We start from the raw sequence: 27,960 nt of genomic DNA, 5'->3' as shown, positions 1-27,960 counted from the left end.
CTTATAGTTTTCTGCATACAGGTCTTTTGTCTCCCTAGGTAGGTTTATTCCTAGGTATTTTATTCTTTTTGTTGCAATGGTAAATGCGAGTGTTTCCTTAATTTCTCTTTCAGATTTTTCATCATTAGTGTATAGGAATGCAAGAGATTTCTGTGCATTAATTTTGGGGTTTTTTTGAATTTTTGAATTTTATTTTTTTATATATCAGGTTCTTATTAGTTATGTGCATTAATTTTGTATCCTGAAACTTTACCAAATTCATTGATTAGCTCTAGTAGTTTTCTGGTGGCATCTTTAGGATTGTCTATGTATAGTACCATGTCATCTGCAAACAGTGACAGTTTTACTTCTTCTTTTCCAATTTGTATTCCTTTTATTTCTTTTTCTTCTCTGATTGCCAAAGCTAGGACTTCCAAAACTATGTTTAGTAATAGTGGCAAGGGTGGACATCCTTGTCTTGTTCCTGATCTTAGAGGAAATGTTTTCAGTTTTTCACCATTGAGAATGATGTTTGCTGTGGGTTTGTCATATATGGCCTTTATTATGCTGAGGTAGGTTCCCTCTATGCCCACTTTCTGGAGAGTTTTTATCATAAATGGGTGTGGAATTTTGTCAAAAGCTTTTTTCTGAATCTATTGAGATGATCATACGGTTTTTATTCTTCAATTTGTTAATATGGTGTATCACATTGATTGATTTGCGTATATTGAAGAATCCTTGCGTCCCTGGGATAAATCCCACTTGATCATGGTATATGATCCTTTTAATGTGTTGTTGGATTTTGTTTGCTAGTATTTTGTTGAGGATTTTTGCATCTATATTCATCAGTGATATTGGTCTGTAATTTTCTTTTTTTGTAGTATCTTTGTCTGGTTTTGGTATCAGGGTGATGGTGGCCTCATAGAATGAGTTTGGGAGTGTTCCTTCCTCTGCAATTTTTTGGAAGAGTTTGAGAAGGATGGGTGTTAGCTCTTCTCTAAATGTTTGATAGAATTCACCTGTGAAGCCATCTGGTCCTGGACTTTTGTTTGTTGGAAGATTTTTAAGCACAGTTTCAATTTCATTACTTGTGATTTGTCTGTTCACATTTTCTAGTTCTTCCTGGTTCAGTCTTGGAACGTTACACCTTTCTAAGAATTTGTCCATTTCTTCCCAGTTGTCCATTTTATTGGCATAAAGTTGCTTGTAGTAATCTCTTAGAATACTTTGTATTTCTGCAGTGTCTGTTGTAACTTCTTTTTCATTTCTAATTTTATTGATTTGAGTCCTCTCCCTCTTTTTCTTGATGAGTCTGGCTAATGGTTTATCAATTTTGTTTATCTTCTCAAAGAACCAGCTTTTAATTTCATTGATCTTTGCTACTGTTTTGTTTCTATTTCATTTATTTCTGCTCTGATCTTTATGATTTCTTTCCTTCTACTAACTTTGGGTTTTGTTTGTTCTTCTTTCTCTAGTTCCTTTAGGTGTAAGGTTAGATTGTTTATTTGAGATTTTTCTTGTTTCTTGAGGTAGTCTTGTATTGCTATAAACTTCCCACTTAGAACTGCTTTTGCTGCATCCCATAGGTTTTGGATCGTCGTGTTTTCACTGTCATTTGTCTCTATGAATTTTTTTATTTCCTCTTTGATTTCTTCAGTGAGCTCTTGGTTATTTAGTAATGAATTGTTTAGCCTCCATGTGTTTGTGTTTTTTACGTTTTTTTCCCTGTAATTGATTTCTAATCTCATAGCATTGTGCTCAGAAAAGATGCTTGATATGATTTCAATTTTCTTAAATTTACTGAGGCTTGATTTGTGACCCAAGATGTGATCTATCCTGGAGAATGTTCCGTGCACACTTGAGAAGAAAGTGTAATCTACTGTTTTTGGATGGAATGTCCTATAAATATCAATTAAATCTATCTGGTCTATTGTGTCATTTAAAGCTTGTGTTTCCTTATTAATTTTCTGTTTGGATGGTCTGTCCATTGGTGTAAGTGAGGTGTTAAAGTCCCCCACTATTATTGTGTTACTGTCAATTTCCTCTTTTATAGCTGTTAGCAGTTGCCTTATGTATTGAGGTGCTCCTATGGTGCACCATATATATTTATAATATTATATATATTTATAATTGTTATATCTTCTTCTTGGATTGATCCCTTGATCATTATGTAGTGTCCTTCCTTGTCTCTTGTAACATTCTTTATTTTAAAGTCTATTTTATCTGATATGAGTATTGCTACTCCAGCTTACTTTTGATTTCCATTTGCATGGAGTATCTTTTTCCATCCCCTCACTTTCAGTCTATATGTGTCCCTAGGTCTGAAGTGGGTCTCTTGTAGACAGCATATAGATGGGTCTTGTTTTTGTATCCATTCAGCAAGCCTGTGTCTTTTGGTTGGAGCATTTTATCCATTCACGTTTAAGGTAATTATCGATATGTATGTTCGTATGACCATTTTCTTAATTGTTATGGGTTTGTTTTTGTAGGTCCTTTTCTTCTCTTGTGTTTCCCACTCACAGAAGCTCCTTTAGCATTTGTTGTAGAGCTGGTTTGGCGGTGCCGAATTCTCTTAGCTTTTGATTTCTCCATCGAATCTGAATGAGATCCTTGCCAGGTAGAGTAATCTTGGTTGTATGTTCTTCCCTTTCATCTCTTTAAATATATCATGCCACTCCCTTCTGGCTTGTAGAGTTTCTGCTGAGAAATCAGCTGTTAACCTTATGGGAGTTCCCTTGTATGTTATTTGTTGTTTTTCCCTTGTTGCTTTCAATAATTTTTGTCTTTAATTTTTGTCAATTTGATTACTATGTGTCTTGGCATGTTTCTCCTTGGGTTTATCCTGCCTGGAACTCTCTGTGTTTCCTGGACTTGGGTGGCTATTTCCTTTCCCATGTTAGGGAAGTTTTTGACTATAATCCCTTCAAATATTTTCTTGGGTCCTTTCTCTCTCTCTTCTCCTCCTGGGACCCCTATAATGCGAATGTTGTTGCATTTAATGTTGTCCCAGATGTCTCTTAGGCTGTCTTCATTTCTTTTCATTCTTTTTTCTGTTCCGCAGCAGTGAATTCCACCATTCTGTCTTCCAGGTCACTTATCCATTCTTCTGCTTCAGTTATTCTGCTATTGATTATTTCTAGTGTATTTTTCATTTCAGTTATTGTATTGTTCATCTCTGTTTGTTTGTTCTTCAATTCTTCTAGGTCTTTGTTAAACATTTCTTGCATCTTCTCGATCTTTGCCTCCATTCTTTTTCCGAGATCCTGGGTCATCTTCACTATCATTATTCTGAATTCTTTTTCTGGAAGGTTGCCTATCTCCACTTCATTTAGTTGTTTTTCTGGGGTTTTATCTTGTTCCTTCATCTGGTGTATAGCCCTCTGCCTTTTCATCTTGTCTATCTTTCTGTGAATGTGGTTTTTGTTCCACAGGCTGCAGGGCTGTAGTTCTTCTTGCTTCTGCTCTAAAAGATTTAAAAGGTACCTGCAAACATTTTTTGGTCAACTTCTATGGCTTTTCTTCCTGTTTCATCTGATAATCATATACTCATTTCTCTTAGGACATAAAAACAATGCTAACTATTTCTATTTATCTAAGATTGTAGTATATTTCTTATCTGTATTGAAATAGCTGTCATAGCATTAATAATAGTAAAATGTGACATTTTGGTTAGGCTCAATTTTATTTGGTGTACTTAAAAAAATACTTGTATATATTCAGAGAACCAAAAACTGAGTTTTTCTATTTTCTTGCTCTTTACTAACATTAAGTAATATAATCCATGTGATTTACTGTTTTATAATCAGTTAAAATATTGTTTTGAGTGTACCATGTATTATAAGTGAGACAGAGGGTAATAAAATAAGGCAGGCATCATGCAAACAGATTGTGTATGGGGGCGCCTCATCCTTTGACCTGATGGGTCACGCTGGGGGTTCTCACCATCCCAGGCTTACACAAGTGGACACAGAACAAGGTGCTTAATGACCCATAGACTGCTTTTGGCAGTGATTGATCTGAGGCCTTCTCATTGTCCCAGAGCCGATGAAACATCAGATGCTGATCACCCAGAGTGAGGTGGATGTTTATGAAGCACTTGCTGTGGTTCTTCGCATCCTTCAAAGTCCAGTTCAAATACTCTTTTTTTCTTTTTTAAACTTGAACAACATAAATTTATTTTCTTTCTGTTTTGGAGGCTGGAATTTTGAGATCAGGGTGCCAACATGTTCAGGTTTTGGTAAGAGCTCTCTTCTTGGCTTGCAGACATCTTCTTGCCATGTCCTCACATGGCAGAAAGAAAGAGAGCTCTCTGTTGCCTCTTCTAAGGACACTAATCTCATGCCAGCTCAAACACTCTTTCTTCCTTGAAGCCTTCCTGAGGATCAGTTTCTAGTTGCATTTTTCTCTGGTTGTACTCATGTATGTCTAAGAGGAGTTAACTTCTTTTTTGCTGCATTCTTTTTTCACTCTGCCACTTACAAGGACATCTGACAGGCTGCCTGCCGTGTGCTGGTTATTTGGGGATGTGCTTGTGTGTCTGTCCCTCTTTCCAGCCCTTTGAGGGCAGGAACTGAGATGGATTCTTCCCAGCTTTCTTTCAGCACCCTGCACTAACAGGAGCTCTACAGAAGTGGGATAGACTTGTTTAGAGTTTATTTGTGACTGGGCCATCCAAACCATTAGATCTCCAGAAGTAAACATCTTCGGGGTGAGGAGAGCCATAGAACCTCCATTTTTCTATTTACACATCCCCTGTTCCTATCCTGACCCATGTCAACCGCTCCCAAGGTTGCTCCCTCCATTTATATCATCAGCTGCCTTTATTCCCTTCTGCCTTCAAACATGCCCAGGCCTTTCTGATCTAGACTGGTTGTATAAAAGGTGCCCGTTTGTTTTTGCACAAACAGCATTGGACATTGTTTCTTTCTGAACATGCTTGAAACTAGAGTTTATGTTTTCTAGTATCAGAGTCACGGCAATATCTCCCAGTTTATAGATAAAACAAGTGAAGCCCAGATAGGAAAAGGAGCTTGCCAAGGTCATTGCACTAGTATACAGTGCTAGAGGCAGAACTAAAAGGCAGTGGTACTCTTGGCTGTGTAGTCTGGGATGGGACTTCCTCTACTGGAACAAAGAAGGGCAAATGAATCAACCTAGTCTATGGTGGCCTCTGTGGTCTGTGGTCACACAGAGGCCAAACCTGTCTCATATCTACCTTCTTTGAACAGCCACCTGCCATACTGAGAGTGTGACAGAAGAAGCTGTTGTAGTAATTTACTTGGGATGGTTAATGGACCCCCCCATTCTCTCCTCCTCCTCCTCGTAATACCTAGGATCTCCTCCTTATAATATTCAGGGTCCTCAGGGAATTCCCTGGCAGTCCAGTGATTAAGACACCATGCTTCCACTGCAGGGGGCATGGGTTCGATCCCTGGTTGGGGAACTAAGATCCTGCATGCTGCGTGGCATGGCCAAAATATAGGGGAAAAAAGTTAACTCTAAATTAACTCTCAAGGGCACACTGAACCAGCATTAATTGGGACCAAACAGGTCAGCCCTGGTTTCCCCACTGGGGTTCCCCAAGAAGCCTGCTGGTTTCTAAACTAGGGCCAGGACTGGTTGTGAGCAACTGGCTCTCAATAACTCTCATCCTGATCTAGCTTAGTTTTGCTCTTTTGGTTATAAGAAACCAAGACCCGCTCAGGCTAGCTCAGGGAAATTTTCATTGCTGCAGTGGTTCTAAATAAAGATGCATTTGGGGCAATTATGGAATCATATAAATCAAAGAAAAAGATTCTTAACAGGGAAAAGTGAAAGGATTGTAGAGATGGAGAGTATTCTTGATAGCAGGCAGCTCCAGGAAACCCAGAAACAGAATTCACAGGTTCACCTTCTGAATCTCCTCTATTAATGAGACAGACGCTTTCTTTTTTTTTAATTAATTAATTTGGCTGCGTTGGGTCTTAGTTGCAGCATGTGGGATCTTTAGTTGCATGTGAGACCTCACTCCCTGACCAGGGATCGAACCCAGGCCCCCTGCATTGGGAGCGCAGAGTCTCAACCAATGGACCACCAGGGAAGTCCTGACACTTTCTACATATGTTTCTTTTTTTCCTCTTTTCTAATGGGCTTCATCTGCTAACTCAGAGCTTTTTCTTCCCACCTCACTGCTATAACATCAACCTTACCTCATTGAATCTTTGGTGGGTCCTTTCTGATTTGAGTCTCACTAAACTGATGTAGTCTCCCTGTTTCCCAATTCCAAGTTCCCCAAAGATCAATCTAATTAGCCCAGTTTGTCCTTTTGCTTCAGATATATTACCCTCAAATTTATAGGTTACCTCCTCTTGGATCAGTTGCTCTGGTCCAGTGAACTGCAGCTGCAGGATAACTGGTAGTGTCACGGGGCTGAAGCTGGAACAGATCCCTTTAGAGGAAATGTGGACAGGGCAGGCTCTATGACATCTCTAAGATGTGACATGAGCTTGGCTCTACAGATCTATCCATAATTAGCAAATGCTACGGTATCTCACTTCCCAATCTCTCAGTCCACCTATGATTTCAGGTGGACAGTTTGTGCATGTTAGACTCACCTTGAGCTAACAGGATCCCACCTCAAACACCATCCATCTTTCTGCTTCTCTGCCCCAGGCCTTCTCCAATGCTATGGAAGCCACCTGTGTGTAGTCCAGAAGAACAGGGGTTACAACTGTGGTAGGCAGGATTCTAAGCTGCCCCCAAGTTTTCTCTCCCCCTGGTGTATACACCCTGCATAATCCCCAGGACTGTAAAAATGACGGCTTTTACTCCCATGATTGGGTTATACTACATGACATAGTTGGCCTTAACATAGGGCGATTATCCAGGTGGTCCTGACCTAATCATGAATCCTTTAAAAGCAGAGAGTTTTTCTCTAGCTAGTGACAGAAATGGAAGTCAGAGATTCAAAGCACTGAAAGGATTTGATGCACCATTACTGACATGAAGATGGAAGGAGCCACGTAGCAAGGAAATGGGGACCTCAGTACTGTAGCTGCAAAAAACTGAATTTTGCAACATAAATGAGCTTGAAAGTGGACTTTTCCTCAGAGCCTCCAGATGAGAACTTACTCCAGCTGACACTTTGATTTCAGCCATTTGATACCCTAAGAACCGAGTCATGCCATGCTGGATTTCCGACATACAGAACTGTGAGCTAATAAATGGGCATTGATTTAAGCTGCTAAATTGTGGTGATTTGCTACACATCAATAGAAAACTGACACAACCTTGGAGGAACTATCAACCAGTAGGGGAAGGTAGCTGGGGATAAAGTCACCAGCCTCCCATCCTTCACGTAGACAATTCTGAGAGGCATTGTTCATGCTCTTTGGGTCCCTCCAGCAGAACTGATCCCCTATTGCGCACAGCAGCCACCTTAATCATGCGCCCCTGTATTGGCTTTTCCTCCTTTCACATCTCACTCCTCCTGTTCCCTCATGCCAGCTTCCTGAGATCACCTCCAAAATAAACTGCCTGCTCCCAAGTCCTTGCCTCAGGCTCTGCTTTGGGGGGAACACAACTGCTACCAGGAGTAGCCCTAGAAAACATGCCCTCACCACTCAGACGGCAACAAGGACCCCATTTCTGTTGGTAAGTGAAGTGGCGATAACCCCTGGCCTGTTGTAGCATCATACTCATTAAGACATTCACCTGCAGGGGGCTGAAGTGTTTTACAGGTTGAAGGGGACGCATGAGTTATTCAGTAGCTCTAGTACTTTGATAATATGAGGTATTTTTAACGGTGGTAAAATTGACCCTCTTTTGTTAACTACCTTATAAGACTTAAAGAAAGAAAAATAGGCTCAGGTAAGCTAAGTGTAAACACAGAACGTGCTATGAAAGCCAGAAGGCATCCATGGCAATTTTTAAAGAGATTCTCATCTCCTGCACCCACAAGGCAGATTGTGCTACAAGGCAGGGCCAGGACTTGACTGTAAAAATGGCAGAGCTACAAAGGAGATTGTGCAGCCTTGCCAGGTTTCCAATGCTAAAGTTGGGGCCTTGACAGGGAAAGAGTGGGACCCTGCATCCTGGGATCAGGGTATCTGGGTGGATGCTCCTGAGAATCTAGAGCCCTCAGATTCCTCTGAACCCTCCAGACCCACAGAATCAGCCCCTGAGTCCCCTCCCTGGTGCTGCCACAGAGCAGCCTCTGCTTGCCTGGAGATCGTGCAGGGATCTCATCTGAGGCAGATACTCTTCTCAAGATAAAGCCTGGACTCCCCTCAGTACAGTTCCTGCTCTGAGAGGAAACAGCGACTCCGCAAAAGGATGCTAGGACCTGCGGAATCTGTGTGGGAGTGGACCTGGAGGGTGCTGGAGTGGAGAGCAGGGTGTGGGCACACTGGCTACATGGGGACAGTGTCTTGATGTGGACATGCTCTCCTTGACTCAGGACTGAAGACTCAGCAAGAATGCCGGAGCTGTCCTAACGTGCAGGACGATGGGTTCATGAAGCTGGGATGTGACAGTGGTCCATATTAAATGAGGTGAGGAGGCTGGCACCGCCTTGGCAGCGTGTGGAGGAAGAAATGAGAAGGTTCAGGGAGTGTGAATGTTAGAAAGGGCTTCTGAGGGGAGATCAAAGAACCCACCACCCTGGAAAAATCCAGAGGCCACCCCCCACTAAGGCAGTAAGGCAGGCACTGGTGAGGGGAGACCGACATCTTCGAAAAGCTTGGCGTTGGCTGTCCTCCGTGCGAGCATTAAGCAGCCACTCTCTCCGAGACCCCAGGACACTGCCTTAGTGTAGGGATGAGTCCCACCCAGAGTAGGATCTGCCAACCTCCACACCTCCACACCTCCCCGCCTCTAGGAATCTCTCCTCCTTCATCTCACAGATGATCTTTCCCTTCCGCTTCAGGACATCTAAATGAGTTTCTTTAATGGGCTTAGGCTTTTAAGAAAGTGAAGGGAACCGATGAATGCCAGCTCTGGCATTCTGTTTTAGTTCTCTGGACCATCCCCCATATGGTTCCACTGTACTTCCACCTACAAAAACATATCTGAGACAAGGACCTGGATCTGGTTTAAGGGACAGGAGGGAAGAGGGAGGAAAGAAAGAGAGGAAACAACGTGTTACATACTCACAAAAGTCAAAGGACCAAAATTTGGCAATCGCTGACTTTTAAAAATGTAAAGTGGATTAAAAATCGTCACTATAATACAGTAAATCTCACTTCTATTTCAATATGTTCCTTGAGCTTGGGAGAAAATCATGGACATAGAGCTCTGGGAGCAGCACTGGCCTCACAGCCCATCTTGCCTGTGCCACAGAAGGTAAGGGGTGACCATCACTGCTGCTCTCATTAGCTGTAGGGTTGAGAACATTTCTGCATTTGCTTTCCCACAGTCTTTCTGGGGTTTCATCTCAGTGTGGGCATACTCATGGAGCGTGTGCTGGGTGTAACTGGCATCCATGAGCCATGTGGGTTGCGTGGACACTAGTGTAGGAGCTGTAGGCCACCTGTCCTGCGGCACTCTACTTCTGCTGCGGCGGAGTGGCACACTTGCCTCTGACTTCCCTGCAGTGACAACAAAGAGGAGAACATGGTACATGCCAATATTCTTAGTGTCCATCAGATCAAAACAAAGCGGCAGCTCAAGATAAGCCTCACTATGTCTAGTGCTAACATACGAGAGGAATGCCTGCCATGGTGCTAATAAGCACTATTGTACATTGAGGCAGTTGTCATTTTCCAATTTATCAGATGAAGCCAAGGTCTCTGGGATGAGACCAAAGCAGAATAGGGGAAGCAACAGTTCTGAAACGGAGCAGGACCCTATGGTCCTTCCCCCATGTCCTCCACCTGCCTTTTGTCTATTAAAAAAATCTTTAGTCAAAAAATAAATTTAATCAGAGAAATGAAAAAATGCAGAAGCAAAGGACAAAATAGTAGTTTAGTCACTAAAGTCAAGGGCCTCTAGTTCCTCCTCAAGAGCTATAGATAATATTCTGAGCCATGTCCTGGGAGCTGTCTTGTAGATACTAAAACCTCCACCAGGTGGAAGAAGTTAACTACATGATGACCAGACTGTAGCCATGACATAAGCTGCCACAATTCCCTGAACTGGCCTCAAAAGAAATGGCAACAAACTGACCCTGGAACTGAAGACTAACTGCACTTAAAACAATCAAGATGACACTGATCAGACCACCGCATGACCAATTTCAAGACTACTGTCAGAGCTGACTGTGCTGTTTCAGCATGTAGCCCTTCCCTCTGCCTATAAAAGCTCTTGCCCACTGATTGTCAGTGGAGGGGGAATCGGCCTTCGAACAGGAGTCTGCCACCCACCCCCAACCCCAGTTGCCGGCCTCCAAAATAAAGCAATCTTTCCTTTCCACTAACTTTGCCTCTTTATTGGCTTTTGAGCAGCAAGTAGCTGGACCCCACTTTTGGTAACAGTTCTACACAGAGAAAAACAAAATACTCCAAAGTCTCAGTACCACCAAAATTTCTGTTTGTCTCTTTTGACTATATTTATAACTTTTTTATGGGTATTCATCAAATTCTGGTATCAGAGGATTTCAGCTTTAGGCAGCAAAATAAGCTATGATATGATACAGTATCGTTCTGGGTGAAGCCAACAAACTAATCAGCAGCACCAGAAATGAAAAGGCTCTTACCACCGACAACCTAAGGACCTCCCTGGGTTACCGTTCCCCCACGAGGATAATGAGGAGTTTGGAGTCCTTGCACTCTGGCAGTCTGAGAATCTGTGACAGTCACTCAGTTAGGCGTTTCTCATGAACCAGGTCCCTCACAGAGGCCTTCACATCCTTGTTCCTCAGGTTGTAGATGATGGGGTTGAGCATGGGGGTCACCACTCCATAGAAGAGGGAGGTGAGCTTGTCTGCAAGGTCCTGTTTGTCTGCCCCCAGGGAGTCCTTGGATTTGGGCTTCCCATACATGAAGAGGATGGTCCCATAGGAGAAAAGCACAACTGTGAGATGGGCAGAGCAGGTGGAGAAGGCCTTTTCCCTCCCCTCTGCTGAGGGGATCCTCAGGATGGTAGCAATTATGAACACATAGGAGAAAAAGATGAACAGAACTGGGACCCCCAGGAAGATCACATTGGCCACCACCATACTGATTATATTGATGGAGATGTCAGCACAGGTCAACTTCAGGATAGCCAGGATCTCACAGGTGAAGTGGTTGATGACATTGTCCCCACAGAAGGGCAGCCTCACAGCCTGGGATGTCTGAACTACAGAGTTGGTGATACCAGCTGCCCAGGAGCCAGCAGCCATGGGCACGTAGGCAGCCTTGCTCATGACCATGGGGTACCTCAGGGGGTTGCAGATGGCCACATGGCGATCAAACGCCATCATGCCCAGAAGCACACACTCTGTGGCTCCCATGGCAAAGGAGAGAAACATTTGCCCAAAACATGCTGAGTAAGAGACGGTTTTCCTGGGGGTCAGGAAGCTGTCAAGGATGAGGGGGACGGAGGAGGCTGTGTAGCAGATGTCCAGGAAGGAGAGGTTCCTCAGGAAGAAGTACATGGGCTTGTGTAGGCGGGAGTCAAGGGTGGTCACCAGGATGAGGACCCCGTTGCCCAGCAGTGTCACCAGGTACATGGACAGGATGAACACAAAGAATGTTTTCTCCAGCCTTGGGTGGGCTGAGAGGCCCAGGAGAACGAACCCCACCAGGGGGGAGGTCTGATTGGACCTGTCCATGGTGCCTCTGATCTGTCACCTGAAGGAAGTCTCTGAGGTCAATCTCAGCACTCTCTGACTCCAAAAGTACCTGGGAAGCAGGGCAAAAATCTTCACCCTGCTGAGCAACTGGAGAATAGCTCTGACAATTCTGTCATGTCTAAGGGGTTCTAGAAAAAATATAGTAGAGATCAGTATTTAACTTGTTTTCAGTAAGAATGAAGAGTTAATTTGGATTAACTCATCTGCAGGTGACAATTTTAAAAACTGGGCAAATGATTTTTTTAAATAAATAAATTAATTTATTTTTATTTATTTTTGGCTGCCTTGGGTCTTCGTTGCTGCACACAGGCTTCCTCTGGTTGCAGCGAGTGGGGGTTACTCTTTGTGGCGGTGAGTGGGCTTCTCATTGCAGTGGCTTCTCTTGTTGCAAAGCATGGGCTCTAGGTGCGCGGGCTTCAGTAGTTGTGGCACATGGGCTCAGTAGTTGTGGCTCGCAGGCTCTAGAGCACAGAAAACTGGGCAAATGATTTAAAACATCTGTGTAAAGCACTGGTGAGGTAAGTAAGACAACAAAGAATCATAGGGTCATAACTCTGGGGGAAAAAAGGAATTCAGAGAAGTAAATCTAGCATTTGAGGCTATGTTTCAACTAGGGCATTTGCAGCTTCTGGAGGTGGCCACTGAGAGGCCAAGAGGCACTACGCATAGCCTCCTGGAGGTGGGAACAGGTTTTGAAGTGCAAGGCCCACTGTGAAGGGCTCCTAACTAAACCGCCTCCCTTTGGTAGGGAACCCAAAGGGCAGCACCATAGGAATGAGTGAATCAGAAAGAAACAGGCATTTACAGGTGCTGTAGCTCAGCTTCAAATCAAGCCCTGAAATTGGATTGAGGTGGTCCCAAATTTTTGATGCTCCCAAATACCTAACAGAAGCAAACATAAATCTACCTTGAAGGAAGGCAGTACCACCCCGTCTCTAAATCATGTCTACAAGTAATTTTACAAATACAACATCCAGCACACATTGAAAAAGAATAAGGCACACAGGAGACAAGACAACATAAATGAAAACCAACAGGAAAAAAAAGAAAATCAAGCCTCTTCTCTTAGGGGGAGGTGGGAGCCTGTAGTTCCTCTGCCCTGGTGTTGCCTGTTGAGAGAATTAACCCAGACACAGTGCCAAGGTCTTAACCTCCAGTTGATCCTTTTGTACATTTGGGGTACAAGTGAGCCTCTTGTGCACTGTGGCCAAGTTGAAGGAGAGTTTGACTGAATGTCCCTCTTTTCTTCATTCTCCATCTGCCTCACCAGAGGCACTGACTTCTTCCTAAGACGGTTCACAGAGCCCTGAGTCCTGCTCAGTCAGGCCTTCTTTCTGGGAAGCTTGAATCTCTCCTCAGACTTCTAAGAGCTCCCCAAACTAGGATTTATTCTGGACCAGTGAAAAACTGTAGGTGACATTGAGGATGTTGGGCATTTGGTTTTATTTGCTCCGTATCGAAAATATTCATGAACTTCCCAGATCTCCATCTCTTCAAGTGCTCTCAGTCATCCAGCCCCTGCCTCAATTATATGGGGGCACTTCCTGCCTGGGGAGCTCTGAGACACTCCTCTGGCGGTGCTCAGCATTGTAGTTGTGACCAAGTCAGTGCCACAATAATTCAATTCAGGTTGACATATTTATTGAGCATCTGTGCTAAGCAAGGCATAATTCTAGGTGCTGGGATCACAGCAAAGACAGTCACAGCCCATAACCTCAAAGAGCTCAAAATCTAGTAGTGGAAATAGTCATGCAAATAGTCACACACACAAGTGATTATATCATCCTCATCCTTATCAACCCAAACGATCGCTCTGATGCTACTGACAACAGGCCTTGGGATCTGTTTCGCAATCTGCTCCCTTTCCAATGTGGAAAGCCCCTTGCTGCGTTCCTCACAGTCCTCTGGCCTGCATTTGGCTCCTTGAATGATGTGGGGTGCTGTACTTCCTGGCAAGGCTCACTGCACTTTGAAGTAGTTCCCCTTTGATACTGAGCCAAAATCTGCTCCTTTGCAACATTAATCCCTCTTCCACAGACAGTCCTCCAAGTGTCTAGAAATAGCTTGGCTTCAGCATGAAGATAAACAAGAGTCCATCTCCCTTTTCCTCCCAGGGCCTTAAAACAGATATATCTCTCACACGGGCAAATGTACCAGCCAGGAACTGACTACAAAGGTTGGTCAGCACTGAGAACAGCCCCCAGCTTGAGGATGGCTCACGTGCCACACTGCTAGGTGGATGTGTGTTCTGGGGTAGTAGATCAGTCCCAGGCTGGGGTTTCACTCTACGTCAGCCAGCTCTCCAACCTCTCTCCAAAACCTGGATCCTGTGAAGAAGATATTCACTCCATGTCATCATCACGAGATCCAGAATCGTGGCTCATTATTATCGCTGGACTTTGGATTCTCAACTACAAAAGAAGAAACAGCACCACCCCACACACCAGTCTCAATCAAGAAGAGACAACTGTGTGAGAAGGTTAGGACTGCGGGGTCCCAGGCAAGACCTTTCCCGTCGGCACAAAGTGGGGTGAGGGCAGAGGACCTCAGAGACATTTGCAGTTTGATGGGTCTATTTGACTCTGTGAGAATAACATCATATCAATGAAAGGGCTTCCCACCTCCCCTTTTCAACTCCATTCCATTACAATCAAGTCTGACGGCCGAAATGCAGCCGCACTAACGAAACTTTTGGTGTGATCAAATCCTGTGCTTACCTTTATCAGAGACATGGTGAGCAAGAAGGATCTGCTTCCTAAGAGTTGGGAAGAGGTCACATATCAGAAAGAGCAATACCAGCTGGGAAACATCAGGGTGAGGGTTCGGAATGTGTGACAGGTGAAGGGTCCAGCCAGTCCTCTGCCCTCCACCTGTCTCCTGTGTTCAGGGCGCAATCTCCAAAGGACTGGCCATCACCCTTAGAAGATCATTTAAATTCCAGTCTGTTCTTCGGGACCATTTTAGTCCCTGAAGTCATTTAAAGTTTGGAAAGTGAGTTGACTCAGTTTAGAAACTTTGTATCTTTCTGGGATTACATCTCCAAGATCCAATTATGTTGAAGGTACTGGAGGAAGTTTACTGCCTGCTTCCTTTCTCCCTCCCTCCTTCTTTCCCTCCCTCCCTTCCTTCTCTCTGAACATCATAATCCCATTAACAGAGTCCAGCAGCCTGCTGGTCAGAACATGACTCACTCAGACGCCAAGTCTTTTCTCCTGTGCTGTTGTTAAGCCTCATTACCCCAAGTATGTGCTTATGCAGTGGTTTTTAGGGGTCTGAGTGAATATTTTATATTCTCCTCTGGATTTTCAACTTGTTGGATTAGGGCCCTTGAAGTAACCTGCCATGTTCTTCCTGAATCCTCACTTGGCATCCATCTAAGTCACTGTCCTTTCAGTGACCTATCATCTGCATGCGTGCTCCTAGACCTTACGGTAGTCACGGACAGAATGTGACCCAGAACAGGGATGGGTCCAGAAAATGGGTACCCTCCTTTATCCAGCAAACGATTATTAAGTGTGTACTACATAGAAGGCAGAAATGTGCCGAGAACCATGGTCTAGAGACAGGAATGTGAAAAGAAAACTACCAAACAAGGAAGGAAGTGCAGGCCAGGGAGAATGCCCACGCTGATGTGGCAGCCCAGAGGAGGCAGGGGCCAGACCTCCTGGAGGAGGTGACCCAAGGTCCGTGGTGTGCTGGCGCTGGCTCGCAATTGTGCACGTCTCTTCCCAACTCCGATTCAGTGACTTTGTTGGTAGCTTGAAATGGGCCATCCTGGGAGTGTTTATATCACAGAAATCATCAAATGCTCCAGATCAGGGCTTTTTTTTGACTTGGAGATGGCAGTCGTTAAATATTCACCAGCACACCACTGGAATGGAGGAATGTCAATCTGCCCAATGAAGGGGAGTGGGTAATTATCCCAGGCAGAGGGGGCTGCATAACCAAAGACACAGAAATGAGAAAGAGCCCCAGGAGTGAGGAGTGACCAGCAGTGCAGTGTTGCTGGAGCACAAAGGGGCTGCTGATGGGGAGGAAGGCAGGGCTGGACCCAAGCTGATCTTTTGGGACATCCTAAGGAGTTAGGACTTTCTGCTGTAAGGGATGAGAAGGCACTTAGAAATTTTAAGTAAATGTCCGACATGATGAAATTTGCATCTTAGGTTGATCCTTCTGGGCACAATGTCGAGGCGAGACTGGGGGCAGGAGGACAAGGTCTAAAGAGACAGGGAAACACTTCAGGCAAACAAAGATAAGAACATTGACTGGGGAGTGATTGAGGGGTGAAGATGGGGAGATTCAAGAAAGGTTTGGTAAGTACAAAATACAATAGTAGATTTTGGTTGGATATAGCAGGTGGGAAAGAGGATAGAATCAATATTTCTAGCTGAAATGATGGGTGGATGATGGTGACACCACCAGAGTAGAGAATATCAACCGAGTTGTTGGTTTTTGGGGAGAAGATGAATTCATTTTGGAGTACAGTGTGTTTGAGGAACTTCCAGCTAGAGATGGGGGAGATGTCTGAGCTGGAGACTCATCAACTTATCCAGCACTTAGGGAGAGTGGCTGGAACCCTGGAGATGCTAGCACTGCTCTGCTGTCTGTAGATACAAGTCTAACTGTACTGCCATGCAAGATTGTTGGGGGCCCCCTGAAATGCAATTCATAATATCTACATGGTTTCCTTGACCTCTGGGCCACGAGGGACCCACCCACTCTGTCGTGAGAACCCTCTGAGCAAGTGGATTCTGAGGATAGGAACGAGGTTCGCTGCTGGTAGAGGAGAGGGTAAGGCCCCAGAGACCAGTGATCCAGAGGAGGTCAGCAGGGGTGTGGACAGTCAAGGGTCAGAAGTCAGGAGTTAGGGACAAGCAAGGACTGGAAAAGCAGTTGTCTCCAGAGCAGAGGAATTACAGGCAGCTGTTCTGATCCTGCATAAGAAACACCCTCCTTCCTCTTGGATTCCTTAAAAGGAATAACTGGGACCCCAATCCTAGGAAAAGTCTAGATAGACCAGTGCTTCTCAGACAGTAGCATGCATCAGAATCACCTAGAGGAATTGTTAAAACACAGACTGGAAACACATAGGCACACACGCACACACATATAGGTGCATGCACAGGTTGCTGGGCCCCACCCACAGAGATTGATTTAGTAGGTCCTGGGAAAGGCCCAGGAATCTGCATTAACAAGTTCCCAGGTGATGCCGACACTGCCCTCTGTTTGTCACACTGAGTAGCCCAGGGTTAGGCTTCTTACTCAGTGTGTAGGGTCTCGGGGCACTGAAGTTTGAGGTATTGCAGAAAATGCTTCTCCTCATTATTCCTCATTGTCTAGGGAAGACTTGGACAGACCAGCCAAGGGGATACTGGGTTTTAATCGGCCAAGACAAAGCTTTGTGTGTCAGAAATCTCCTTTCTACAGTGCGTTTGTGTGTATGTGTGTAAATGTGAGTTTGCCATAGATAATTGGACCAAAGGGGTAGTCTGAACTCCACCAACCCCCTCATTTCCTGGGAGGCATCTGTTGATTGTGGCTTTCTAAGGACAAATGTGGACGTGACACCCCGCAAAGTTCATAAGGTCTGTAACCAGATCCCTGCTCAAAACACTTTGAGATGCTGTTGGGAGTCATGAGTAACAGCACATTCTCTGTAAAGGTGGAAAAGAACCACCACCATTTTGAGATAATACCAGGGCTGGAATCAGGTGCTATAAAGGTCAGAGAGACAGAACTTCCCTGAAGAGAGAGAAGGGAAGAGGTGGAAGGGAGAGGGGCCAAAGCACTGCGCCTTCATGGAGGGGAGCCCACTCATGCAGCAAGCACTCAGGGGGGAAGTAAGTGTATAATTTCTCATGTCTGAACGCTGGATCGTCTAAACAATATTTGCCCGATTCGCTGCTTCATTCCAGGAAGAATCACAGTCTCCTGAGGAGGAGACTGCTCCTCAGTTTCCATTGTTTCCATGCTCTGTACCACGAGGCGCCCTGGCCACAGGACTCACCTGACTGACCAGTGGACCCCTGTCCCAGGGGCAGTCAGCATATGGGCTGTCTGGTGGCCGATACTGGATGATGACTAACCAAACCCCTTAGTTCTGTCTCTCAGGAGCTTGAACTCAAAACACCAGGACAGAGTCAGCAGCTGGTGTAAGGAAGGAAGGACAGGAAGGAGAAACCAGAGTAACACAAAGAAAGCGGGTAGTGAGGAGAGGCCTGGCCTGTGGGAGCTGAAGCTGAGTCACAGGGAGAAGGGTAGGGGGTAATTAGCCCCAGCTGGAGGAGGAGGAGCAAGGCCAGGGTGGCTGAGTCTCTAACATGGTGGACCCTGGGCAGTCGCCCCTGGAGGTGGGGGACAGAGAGTTCTGCCACAGAGGGACCAGCAGGAGCCACTCAGATCCTGACTGACAGTCCAATGCCTGTTCAACCATGAGGCCTGACTGTGCCACCGTCCCCCATGAACCCCAAGACATCCCCTAACCCTTGAGGAAGCCCAAGCGTGAAGGAGGGGGAGGCTCCTGGCATTTAGAGAGCAGAGGTCAAAGATGCTAGACATCCCGAATACGAGTCACTACAGCCCAGCGAAGGAGGGTCCTTCCACCCGCTCACATCCAAGTATCCCTCGTACCTCCTTCATGGGGCTTGGGGAGCATTAGATAAGATTAAGAAAACAGTTGTAAATTAATGGCAACCCATATTAATATTAATACCTCACCATTATCTCAAATACAACAAATCAAACTGGCCATAAACTCCCTCAATCACAGAAACTATCTCTCAGTCATATCTCTATTTCTAGTAACCAGCCTGGAGCTGGGCACAAAGATGTAGAGAAACTGTACACAGAAATGTCAGAGACAACCCTGTAGCCACCCTACCTCCACCAGCCCAGACAGGCTCTCCTTCTACCTTCCTCCAGGTCTTCCTTCCCGTTCACAAGATCTGGGAATTTAGCCATTGTTCATTTTCCTGTCTCCTGCATGTCCCACCCCAGATCTATCTCTAAATTCTATCATTTCTTCCTCCTAAACGTCTCCCAGGGTCACTCTCTCCTCCATCCCTGTTATTGTCACCCTGGGCTAGTGCTGCCCGCTCCTCCCGTGACCAGCCCCCTGGACAGCTTTGTGACATTCTCAGCCTTGCCTCAGTCTCTGGATGTTCCCACTCTGCTGGACATTTCTCTGAAGGCAAAGACTCACTTCTGCCATCGTGTCCCCCACTCACCCCTACCCTTTGGTACCTGGCACAAGGCCTAGCACACATGACATGTTTGTAGCACAGAGATTGTTCAGAGTGGAGGGCAGGCTGGTGGGGGAGAGAGAGGGTGAGGGAGGCAGGGGGAAGAGAGAGAGAGAGAGAGAGAGAGAGAGCACACACCCTGGGTCACCCAGTGGAGGGGAGGAGATGCCTACGTGGCCAGGAACCCTGCTGGTTCCACAATGCTATGAACACAGAGTGTTCCTAAATAATTTTTATCTCCCCAACTGCTATTTTCAAGAAGTTTAAGCATTTTGAAGTTCGTAGAAGTTCAAGCAGCAAATGGAAATGCTTCCCCTGATATCCTTCAGTGGCCTAAGAGTGGAAAGTTACAGCAGGAACAAAGGAAGGAGAAAAGGAAGTTTTCCTGGAGTGCTTTCAGCATAATTGGATCTTGGGAACATTGTCCCAGAAGTATAAAAATCTTCCTGACTTTGTATGATTCCATTTCCAAACCTTTAATCACTTCAGGGAACACAATAGTCCCAACTGCAGTACTGATTTCAAATTGCCTTCTACATGGACTGGTTGTTCCTTTAGAGATTTTGCCTAAAACACAGAACTAAGAGTGGGAGGAACTGGCTTTCACCCCTTCTTCAAATCAGAGGCAGACAACTCAGCCTGGGCCTGTCAAGCTAGTGTTGATATTTCTGGCCCATGTACTGTTCCCAGGCCATAGGGACCCTTTCTCAGTAGGTTCCTGAAAAAGGTAAGTGAGAGTTCTTATAAGAGTAATCCTCAACCTTTTATTGGCCCAGGGACATTTCCAGCTTCTGACTTGATTTTTCAAAGGGGTTGGCGCTTGAGAAGGGAGAAAATGAAACAATTTCAAAGATTGAGGGCCATGCAAAACCCCTTGTTCAGAAAAACCTAGATGGCAAGAAGCCTGTGAAACTTTGTCTTATTTCATGGATTCCTCTAACTTCAAAGACACCCCCAGGATGAGATGATCCCACAGTTTCAGAGCCTCTTCTTGTACAACTCCAGGGAGCAACATTCACATTGTAGCCATGGAAATGGCTGGAGTTGTACTGTTGTTATGTTACAGAGGTGCCATTTACATTGACTACAATGAAAAGAGAGTCTCCGGGAGCTGCGTATCCCTGTGGTCTGGCCTCTGGGGGGCCTCATGGGCTGAGCAGCCCAGACTTTCTGAGCCCTCCTTGACCACTTCAGCAACAGCAGCTCTGCTTTATCCTTGGGGGGCTGGGGGGAGTCTGAATTTAAGAAAACAAGAGTTCTCTTTCTTAAAGAGTTTGAATATCATTGATCTCTTCCAACCCCAACATAGAATAGGGTAACCTGAGGGTCTAAGAGAGGGAAGCAGTACTGAAGTCTACACAGCAGGTTAGAATGCGGCCCAAATCTCTGTGGTTACAGACCTGGTGTATTTGCACAAATTCAATGCAATTCTTGAAGGAAGCTGACCACCATCATATGAACAAGAAAAACTTAGAAAACTGCCTGCTGGGCTCAATACGAAAAAGAATTTTCTAATACTCTAGAGCTCTGCAAATATGGAGTAGGTTGTTTGGGAATGTAGTGGGCTCTTCATCATTAGAGGAAATCAAGCGGAAACTGAAAAGCCATGCATCACTGTGGTGTAGAAAAAGATCTACAATGGCAGACAGAGTTGGACTAGATTATTTGGGGAAGCATAATCACGATATAAGTCTGTGTAACATACCTAGAAGCTTAGCCAAAAGGTTCAAGGACTATTAATGTCCACTGATTCCTGTGCGGACATTCACCAGGAGGGAATGATAACAAAAAAATAAAATAACATAACATAAAATAGACGTTGTTTAAGGGTACAAACTTGCGACAAGTAGTAAATAACCCAGTGATCTAATCCACAGTTCAATGAATATAGACAGCAATATTGTACCATAATTATGTAATATAATAAATATCACAATAGCAATCATATTACAATATGTAAATGTATCAAAGTAACACATTGTACACCTTAAATTTACATGTTTTATGTCAAATATATTCAAGACTGAAAAAAAAAGAAAAAAGCACTGCTTTTAGTTATCTGAGAGAACTAGATTTCCAGAAGCTGTGACCCACTGTGGATTTATGGAGACAGTCCTCTGTCTATCTTCATAAAACATCAGATTCAAACTATTAGGAACATACCAGCATTTCCAGATCACAAAATTACCTTGGAGACCTCCCCAAGGTATCCCTCCATGTCCAGTGTCCTTTTGTCCTTAAAAGCCCAGCTAGATTCTACATCACTTAAGAAGCATTTCGTGACCCCTGTTCTATCAACACAGTGCATGTCATTTTGGATGTTCTGGCCTCTCCTGAATCCTTCTGCTTCCCCTCCCTGACAGGTTGTGTGCCCATTTAAGCCTGGGCCACAGGTCACCCTTGTTCCTCATAGGAATTCTCACACCCATATACTGGGTGATCAACAAGTGTTTTGATGGACGGATGGATGGATATTCAGACACAGACAAATAGATTGATGGAGGGATGGATGGATGGAGGGATGGAGGGATGGAGGGATGGAGGGATGGAGGGATGGACAAACGGACAAGACAGGTGGCTGGACAGACAGATGAATGGAAAGCCCTGGAGCTAGCATTGCTCATGAGAAAAGAGATCTTGGGAACAACAGGAGTATGTTTTCTGTGAAAATGATCTGGAGAAACAGAGTGAGTATTCACAACTAATGATTTCCCTAGTACCTAGCACAAAGTGGGAGAACACAGAGCAAACTTAAAGTCACTTTTCTGGCCAAGTTTAATGAGATGAACTGCCATATAGGACATAGAACCACTAAAATGAATATGTTATGTATCTTGTCTCTGATCGAATGCATTAAATAATCAGAATCATCACTTTAAACATTGTAAATTTGATATTCTATGACCCCAAAGTAATTTCTAATTTTATTTCTCCTTTTTCTTGGAAACAAATAGAGACTGTGGACTTTCCCAACGGTTTTTCAATCACTCAGCCAGACTGGAACTCCAGACCAGATGCCCTGGACCTACATGAGACAAAGGATGTTGAGTTTGGATCAATGAATATTTTATTCAGTTGAAAGACGAGACAGACCATGGAAAGTGCCAACCAGACAGCCTCTGTGACAGAGTTCATTCTCCTGGGCCTCTCAGCCCACCCAAAGCTGGAGAAAACATTCTTTGTGCTCATCCTGCTCATGTACCTGGTGATCCTGCTGGGCAACGGGGTCCTCATCCTGGTGACCACCCTGGACTCCCGCCTACACAAGCCCATGTACTTTTTCCTGGGGAACCTCTCCTTCCTGGACATCTGCTACACAGCCTCCTCAGTCCCCCTCATTCTTGAAAGCTTCCTGACCCCCAGGAAAACCATCCCCTTCTCAGCCTGTGCTGTGCAGATGTTCCTCTCCTTTGCCATGGGGGCCACGGAGCGTGTGTGCTTCTGGGCATGATGGCGTTTGATCGCTATATGGCCATCTGCAACCCCCTGAGGTACCCTGTGGTCATGAGCAAGGCTGTCTATGTGCCCATGGCTGCCAGCTCCTGGGCCGCTGGAAGTGCTGCCTCCATGGTTCAAACATCCCTTGCAATGAGGCTGCCCTTCTGTGGGGACAATGTCATCAACCACTTCACCTGTGAGATCCTGGCTATCCTGAAGTTGGCCTGTGCTGACATCTCCAATGATGTGATCAGTATGGGGGTGACCAATGTGATCTTCCTGGGGGTCCCAGTTCTGTTCATTTTGTCTCCTACATCTTCATCCTCACCACCATCCTGAGGATCCCCTCAGCTGAGGGGAAGAAAAAGGCCTTCTCCACCTGCTCTGCCCACCTCACAGTTGTGGTCATCTTCTATGGGACCATCCTCTTCATGTATGGGAAGCCCAAATCCAAGGACCCACTGGGGGCAGACAAACAGGACCTTGCAGACAAGCTCACTTCCCTCTTCTATGGGGTGGTGACCCCCATGTTCAACCCCATCATCTACAGCCTGAGGAACAAGGATGTGAAGGCCACCATGAGGAACCTGGTAAGTCGGCAACACTTCACCCGGTGGTGTTTGGAGGACAGATGCCCCTGGAGTTCTGTGTCTCTTGGCTGCTTTCACCCATGAATCTCAGAAGACTGTGCCTCCCAAAGAAGATACATGTAGAGTGATTACCAGAAAACTGAATTACACATATAATGGAAAATTTTAGCTGTTACTGGACTTAATTTTTAAAAACAATGAAACCTAAAACCTGATGGGAGTGTGACGTGAGGGGATGGAAGTGGAATGCTGCTGAGAGAACAATTAGTGATTTTCCCGCTTCTCTATTGGGCAAGTCTGAATTCACCTTTGTGAGCAGGTTGCTCATTCACTTTGAGAAAAACAGCTTAGTTTGCCTTGGTGCCGCAGAAAGATTCAAAATCCTGCTCTCAAAGGAGGCACTGTGGAGACAGTGTGGGGCAAAACTTCATGACACAGCAGTATAAAAGATAGTCTTCCTTGTAGATGAAATGGCACGTCTTTTTATTTTTCTTGGAAGCAAGGCTGAGGCTGGAGATAAGAATGAAGTCAGTCTTCTTCCTTTCCCTGAGACTCAGAGGAGTTGGGATTGTGTAGATTCTAGGTAGGGCATTTCCTCTGAGGGCAAGTAAGGTGGATCCTGTAACATGTGTGTGGAGGGTCTTAGCCTGGAATGTGGTTTTAAGCTTTCTTTTCCTGCCCTCGGTAAGTCTTTTTTTCTTTTTTCTTAATTAATTAATTTATTTATTGGCTGTGTTGGGTCTTCGTTGCTGTGTGCGGGCTTTCTCTAGTTGCGGCGAGTGGGGGCTACTCTTCGTTGTGGTGCACGGGCTTCTCATTGCGGTGGCTTCTCCTGTTGCAGAGCACGGGCTCTAGAGTGCAGGCTCAGTAGTTGTGGCGCATAGGCTTAGTTGCTCCGCGGCATGTGGGATCTTCCCGGACCAGGGCTCAAACCTGTGTCCCTTGCGTTGGTAGGCAGATTCTTAACCACTGCGCCACCAGGGAAGCCCCCTCGGTAAGTCTTAAGTACACAGTCTGGTCCTGTAGTTTGGAGAGTTAAAGGATGGATCTATGGGGAGAGCAGGGCAGGGGCACCACAGTGATCTGAGGGAAGCTGGAGTCAGGACGGTGAAACGTGACCGCAGAAGATGGAGCAAGGTGGCTGTGCTGTGGAGAACTGGGGTGATAAAATTGAAAGGCAGAGCCAGTTCACGTGTACCTGACAAGAGGTCCAGAGGTAAAATGTGTGAGGATCTCAGTCAGCAGTGACACAAAAGGGGGCAAAGATATCGTAAGGGAGAGAAACTGCCTCTTTTTTCTCAAGGCAGTCAGATATCCCGTTTTCCCTGAGAATCAAAACTTTCTAGTGAAAACAAATGCTCTCAGCCTGCCTTGCTTGGGTGCCCTGGGTTCCTCCTGCCTGAGACATGTCCAGCCACTCTCTTGGTCCCCACAGCGCTCTCCTGCCCATTCCTGGCAGAAACTCAGGCATGGTCACTGCCCACGTGGCTTCTTCAACAGTCTCTGGGGCTGTGCAAGAGCAGGACATGTTCCTGTCCCACCCTTTCATCCCCAGTATTATCTGTCCCACCCTGGGGGTGGATTTGCCTTTCCCTATTGAGCACAGAGCCCACTTACGCCCTTCTCAGCTCACCACAGGGAGGAGGACATCAACTCGGGATTAATTCTGACCTTTATAAATCAAGAGTTGACTTAAAAATGAAACGTACTTGTAGAGCAAAGTTCCTTTTCAACATACTTTATTTCACTAGTTTTGGCTTAGAGAACTGTGCCTAGTTCCTACCCAACTCTTTCTAAAGGACCAAAGGAGGTGTTCCCCAGTTGCTGAAAGAGCGGCTGGCAGACAGGCTTCAGCTGTCAGTCATCTTTGGGAATTAGATAAGGGGGCTCTTAGCTGAAGGGAGCTGACTCACCCAAGGTCATGCTCCTTTCCCCAAGGCAGCCCATACCCAATGACTGATTGGCGAAGGGATATAAATGCCTTGCCCCGACTAGGGACAACTCTGAAGGGCCATCCCAGTACCAGAGTCCCCCATGGGGTTGGCTGAGGCCTTTGTTGAGACTGCATCACAGCCCAACTTCCCCCTCTGCCCAATCCTCCGTCCTCATCCTCCCTTCCACCAGTACTGATCCCAAGAGTACTCCTTAATAAACCTCTTGCACTCCAATCTCTGTCTCAGAGTTTGCTTCCTGGCAAAACCAAACTGCGACACCATGCAAAGTCCAATGCTCAAGTAACACGTGCCCTCTTTTCAGAATCTTGGACATTGGTGATACTTAGCAAAAATCATGTAGAATAGTTGTGTTAGCATCAGAAGCTCTGGAACCAGACCTTGGTTAGATTCCAGCTCCTCTCTTTATCATGGTTATAACCTTGAAGTTTGTTTTATACTGTATATAACTTCTCTGACATCTTCCTACCACCACACCCTGCCTACCTCTCTAGTTCAGTGTTTTGCTATCTTTTTCTTGCTATGAAACACACAGAAAATAATGGAATTTGTATGCATCCTGGGTTAAGTGGATGAGTCTACTCATGGCTGAAGGCAATTCACCTGGGGACTTAGGTCACTACATGTTCTGCTTAGTGACACCCTGGGGACACTGAGCTTGGCATATCTGGAGCCTGTGGCATCCTAGCTAGAAAGCCCTGTTGGCAGTGAAATGTCTCCTCCTTTAGCACCTGATGAGAGGACAGTCATGCCCCTCTGGCCACAGATGACTGGACTCTTGACCAAAACTGGGCTAATAATATTTTTTCTCCAAGGAATTTGGAATTTGGATATAGAGACCCCTGTTAGTTGGCATAGGGCTCTTGACCACATAAATCCAGGTCTGATGTGGACATGTCCCTTGCAAGAAAGAGAAAGCTGATCTGCAGAGAGAGATGACAAATCAAAGACACAAACAGAACCATGAAAACAGAAATAGAGGCTGCAATACATTAGCTAAGACTTGGAGAAGTCTTTTTTTCTTTCATTTTGTGGGAAAATCTAAACCTATAGAAAAATAAAGAGAATAATAAAATGGCTAACTAACAATGATCTGTTCGTGGTCAATCTTGTTCATCCATACCCCCATGGATTATTTCTCCCTCTCCTGGATTATTTTGAAACAAATCCTAGGTGATCATAGCATTTCATCCTTTAATATTTCAGTATTTATCTGTAAAAATTAGTACTCTTGTAAAATATAAATAAATTATACTGAAACCAAGCAGGACCCTGCAAGGCCCTCCTGGGTACAAAAAAGTTTTTCCGTGTCCCCAGTTTCCTGTTTGTATAAAAAGGCTTTAGGGACTTCCCTAGTGGCGCAGTGGTTAAGAATCCACCTGCCAATGCAGGGGACACGGGTTCGATCCCTGGTCTGGGAAGACCCCACACGCCACAGAGCAACTAAGTCCGTGCACCACAACTACTGAGCCTGCGCTCTAGAGCCCGCGAGCCACAGCTACTGAGCCCGCGTGCCATAACTACTGAAGCCCACACGCCTAGAGCCCATGCTCCGCAACAAGAGAAGCCACCGCAATAAGCCCACGCACCACAACAAAGAGCAGCCCTCGCTTGTCACAACTAGAGAAAGCCCGCGGGCAGCAATGAAGACCCAACGCAGCCAAATAATAAATTAAAAAAATAAATTTTAAAAGACCTTAGCCTCATAGACCTTCCCTGAGTTCCGAAGAGCAGATTCAAACAGTTACTAACTAGGGACGTGAGGGAAGGCAGAAACAAGGAAAAGCAAGCCCAACATAATCTTTTCCATGATTGTTAGCTTAACCTTATGCCTTGATTTATGACCCCAAACTGTTGAGATAATGTCCTGTGGCTGCAACCAGCTGGCCCCAAGCGGACTTAACATTGATGACACCAGGAGGGTCAATCAAGAACTGAAACTTCTGAACCATCATGAAGGCTCTAAGTAAATAATAAAATGCCTCAACCACTGTTTTTGCTCTCTCCTAGAAAGAAGTGATCACAAGACCATGATTTACTAGTTTGCTTTGCAGGAACACATAGATCAATCACAATCACCAGTGACACACTGAGTGATGAGATGGTGCCAGGAAGTCTGCAACCTTGAACCCTGGCCAGCCAGCAAGATGGAGTTGAGACAATCTAGGTCTCCCATCTTCCAGGTTGGCATCTCCTCAACTAATATACCTTTCTCTGCTCCAAACTCCGACAGTTCAGTTTGTTTGGCCTCACTGTGTGTCAGGCACACGAACTTAGATTCGACAACACTATTATTATACCGAAAACTCAAAAGTGATTCATCGATATCATCAATTATCCAGCATTTATATTTCCCCAAATGTCTTATATATGCTTGATCTCAGTTTATTTGAACTAGAATATAAATAAGACTATATATTATAATTAGTCTTTTTTTTCCCCCCTCCTTTTTAAGTTACATTTTTGGGGAAGGAATAGTTTCCCACTAGGGAAACTGTAGAGTTTACCTAAGAGTTCTGGTACCAATTTCAATGTGTGAGTGTAGACTGGGGATTCCCCACATCCCACCAAGCAATGCCCAGACACCAGCTGAGTGTCCTACAATTTAACTCAATTCTGACACTATCTACCAGGAGATAGCATCAGATTCCACAGGTTAAGGGCTCAGTCCTGCAAGACTGCTCTCTCCCCTCACCCCTCCCCTACTCAGACATTAGTTACAAGTCCAGGCTGTCACTTGTGCTTCTGACTGACCAGCTGTAGATTAGAGATTCCAACGACCCCCAACCTGGGTTTGATTAATTTACTAGATAGGTTCACAGACCTCAGAGAAACCTTTTACTTACTAAATCACTGGTTTATTATAAGAGGATATAATTCAGGGACAGACAGATGGAGAGTGCCCAGAGCAAGGGATGGGTAAAGGGCGCGGAGCTTCCATGCCCTCCCAGAACACACCACTCCTCCACGTCTCCACATGTTCACCAACCCAGAAGCTCTCCAAACCA

At 45.3% G+C, this 27,960-nt stretch overlaps 3 protein-coding genes across 4 annotated transcripts in view; 1 reads left to right on the top strand and 2 right to left on the bottom strand.

Moving 5' to 3' along the window:
- The window catches only part of LOC132367176 (olfactory receptor 13C7-like), a 93,483-nt gene that overhangs the window by 11,351 nt on the left and 54,172 nt on the right, over positions 1 to 27,960 (bottom strand). The gene's annotated exons all lie outside the window — the stretch shown is intronic.
- On the bottom strand, positions 10,751 to 11,710 carry LOC132367884 (olfactory receptor 13C7-like). Its single transcript, XM_059926488.1, has one exon. It carries the CDS (start codon positions 11,708 to 11,710, stop codon positions 10,751 to 10,753), a length of 960 nt encoding a protein of 319 aa, XP_059782471.1.
- On the top strand, positions 22,067 to 23,084 carry LOC132368089 (olfactory receptor 13C7-like). Its single transcript, XM_059926675.1, is given in 3 exon segments — positions 22,067 to 22,402; positions 22,405 to 22,708; positions 22,711 to 23,084. Coding segments are annotated over 3 exon segments (1,014 nt in total).

Source organism: Balaenoptera ricei, chromosome 6 (genome assembly GCF_028023285.1).
Source record: "Balaenoptera ricei isolate mBalRic1 chromosome 6, mBalRic1.hap2, whole genome shotgun sequence".
NCBI classification, from domain to species: Eukaryota; Metazoa; Chordata; class Mammalia; order Artiodactyla; family Balaenopteridae; genus Balaenoptera; species Balaenoptera ricei.
This window is presented reverse-complemented; position numbering and strand designations above follow the sequence as displayed.

What these genes read in the sequence shown, in the direction of transcription:
- LOC132367884 (XM_059926488.1), bottom strand. Translation starts at nt 11,710, where the DNA reads ATGGACAGGTCCAATCAGACCTCCCCCCTGGTGGGGTTCGTTCTCCTG.